The following is a 3,331-nucleotide window of genomic DNA, read 5'->3' on the forward strand; positions in this document are numbered from 1 at the left end:
CATTCGTTTAGCGAAAGAGAAGTGCAAGGATTCTCATTCTTTGAACATCCTTTGATGGAATATATATAACATATATACTTTAGTAAATGGTTGGAGGAAGGTTGGGGTTGGTTCAACACGAGACACTATTCCTCTCAACATGTCACACGTAACAATTTTATATGGTTTTAATCACTTTCCATGTTCACAAATGAATTTAAGAAATCCAATTTGGATTAAGAATCCTTTTAAGTTTTATCCATTTTTGTTTTCAACCACTTCATTCTTTCTTTTAATTTGCTAATCAAATAGATCCACATCTTTGTAGACTAAAATCATCAACAAAGGGCACATGGTTTATACTTCAGACTCCAAACCTAACAATGTATTTAGATTGTGAAATTTTAGATAATAATATCTCATCTTAAAAAAAAACTTAAAAAAGAAACCCGAGTGAAAGAATCAAAATAATATACGTAATATATAACATTACATTGCTCGATCAACCAAGGTAATGTTATATATTACGTATATTATTTGCAGTGAGAATATAATACAGAAATGTGAACTACATTGTCGCCATATGAAACTTTGCATTGAAGAATGTGAACTACAACTATATAAGAGGACGACGACCACGGCAATCTCACAGAGAAGATAATCTGTCTTTCCTACTTAGCAACATTACAACCATTGGATTTTACAATTATTTGAGACCTCTTTATAAAAATAAAAAAAAATCAAAGCAAGATCCTCGTGATTTGTGGAAAGGAACAAGTTTAATTGGTTGAATGTTGTATCGGGACGGTTTCGTGAGTTTTTTCTTCGTGATATATAGCATCCCTGTTACCTTAAGGAAAATGCTAGTATTAGCGAAACGGTGTTCGTGAAAGCATTCCCGAGTGACTTGGCAACATTACAACCATTGGATTTTACAATTATTTGAGACCTCTTTATCAAAAAAAAAAAAAAAAAAAACAAGAAGACCCTCGTGATTTGTGGAAAGGAACAAGTTTAATTGGTTGAATTGTAACGGGACGGTTTCGTGAGTTTTTTCTTCGTGATATATAACATCCCTGTTACCTTAAGGAAAATGCTAGTATTAGCGAAACGGTGTTCGTGAAAGCATTCCCGAGTGACTTGGCAACATTACAACCATTGGATTTTACAATTATTTGAGACCTCTTTATCAAAAAAAAAAAAAAAAAAGCAAGAAGACCCTCGTGATTTGTGGAAAGGAACAAGTTTAATTGGTTGAATGTTGTATCGGAACGGTTTCGTGAGTTTTTTCTTCATGATATATAGCATCCCTGTTACCTTAAATGGCAAAGCCTTGTTGGAAACACTATTCAGTTTGCGAAATTTTTTTGGGAGCTCAATGGTGTAATATTTTTCTTTAACACGATCTCATTTTACAAAAATATAAATAATTATCCCCTTAAAAAAATATAAACATTTCTGTATTATATTCTTGTTAATTTAAGTTGTAATAATCAATTCTAATAAGTTTATTTAAAAGAAACAAACAAAAGCTACCGTGATAGAGAGAGTTCACTTGAATGACATGTTACGTTGATTGGAATAAAAAACGTTTTTATTTTCATCCAAAAACGACGGCATAGTAGTCGTTGAAGAATTTTAATATGATGATAAGACCAAATAAATAGTTTTGAACACACATATAAAGAAGTATTTTTTTAATAATAAAAAAGAAATTGATAATTTGTTTTGAATAATTTGAGGATAATTTCTTTATGTATGTGTGTCCCAACACTATTTACTTAGTCTTGTGACTATAAAAGAATACCTCTTAGTTGTTCCCAATAAATTATAGCAAAAAAACATAGTAGGAAAAAAATGTTGGTCCGGTTCCAATTAAAAAATGTAGAAATCCTCATTTTCTCATTTGTTTTATATCATACGAGATACTACACGGTTTTGCGTAATAATTAATCTCAGTCGTTAATTTGAGATTTGATTGATAATCAATATCACACAATCAGTTTTATACAATAAAATGATCTTAGTCGTTGATCTAAATCGGACTGCTGACCACTTTCAAAGCAGTTACCAAAGAGAATCCAATTCTGAATATGACCTTGCATGCTCCATCGCATCAACATGGTCTGATGGTCACACACTCATATTGGGTCATCTTGATTTGGCTTTGTGTAATAAAGGCTCCAAACAAACAGCAATATATAAAGAAATAATTAACAAAAAATTAAATAAACTTTTAATCTATTTAAGATAGTAAAAACAAATAGGAGTAAAACATATACGTACACTTTATAACAGTAATATTTGGTACAATGTGCTTGTTAATTGACAGCTAAAAGACTCTGCAATAGCATTGAAGTTCATTTACTTTTTACCCAACCACCCAACTGTATCCTCTTTTCTCCTTTTTAAAAGGAGAACCCTCTACGTTGTTTTTGAACATACTATCAACTTTAAGTTTAGAAATAGTGAGAGGAAAAAAAAAGGTGTAGAGAGAAATGGCTAAGTGGTGCATTTTGGTGTTTTTGGCTCTTGCTGTGGTTGCAACAAATGCAAGAAATGTGCCTGCTGGAGAAGATGGTTTGAAGGATCAGAAGAATTACATGACTGGAGCTGGTGTTTTTTCAGGCATTGGTAACAATGGACTGCCTTTTGGAGGTGTAGGCTTTGGTGGTGCTGGTGATGCTGGTGGTGGACTCGGTGGACTCCCTGGACTTGGTGGTGCTGGTGGACTTGGAGGAATCGGTGGTGGTGCTGGTGCTGGTGCTGGTGGACTCCCTGGACTTGGTGGTGCTGGTGGCTTTGGTGGACTCCCCGGACTTGGCGGCGCTGGTGGTGGTGGCTTTGGTCAACCTTGAGTGACAAGTTAATTACTATGCAATTTACTTTTCTTAAGAAACTAAATTAAAGTTGGGAGTATTGCTATCACAATGTTTTAGTGTTTTATTAGGTTTTTCATCTAGAGGAAGAGTCTTCCTAGTATTATTTTGGTTTCTAATGTGTGTGTACTTCTAACGTACAAGTTTATTTATTAGTTATAAATGTTAAAAATTTAAGCATATGAACTTTTATATATTTGCAATGTGTGCATGCTTTTCTCTAGAACTCATTCCTGTCTTATTTTCTGGTTTTATATGATTGTCATTCTGTCAGCAAAAAATAATTAAGAAAACATGAAAAGAAAGAAAGTAAAGAGTAGAAGAATGCAAGTTATGCAACCTTGTGGGTGAATTTTTACATGGAGATAAAAGAAACAATTTTGTTTAAATTGAGACGCTGATACGAGTTGAGATTGTTAGAACGAGTGTTGCTAGCGCTGGACTCTAACTGAGACAATGTCCTGGATAGATTA

At 33.3% G+C, this 3,331-nt stretch overlaps 1 protein-coding gene across 1 annotated transcript; it reads left to right on the plus strand.

Annotated features, from left to right (window-relative positions):
- The first annotated feature begins 2,405 nt into the window (after nucleotides 1-2,405).
- Nucleotides 2,406-3,061, plus strand: LOC25484141 (acanthoscurrin-1). Its single transcript, XM_013612906.3, has one exon. The coding sequence runs from the start codon at nucleotides 2,478-2,480 to the stop codon at nucleotides 2,835-2,837; it is 360 nt and encodes a 119-aa protein (XP_013468360.1). The 5' UTR covers nucleotides 2,406-2,477; the 3' UTR covers nucleotides 2,838-3,061.
- Nucleotides 3,062-3,331: the final 270 nt, after the last annotated feature.

This window comes from Medicago truncatula, chromosome 1 (assembly GCF_003473485.1).
Source record: "Medicago truncatula cultivar Jemalong A17 chromosome 1, MtrunA17r5.0-ANR, whole genome shotgun sequence".
Classification (NCBI taxonomy): domain Eukaryota; kingdom Viridiplantae; phylum Streptophyta; class Magnoliopsida; order Fabales; family Fabaceae; genus Medicago; species Medicago truncatula.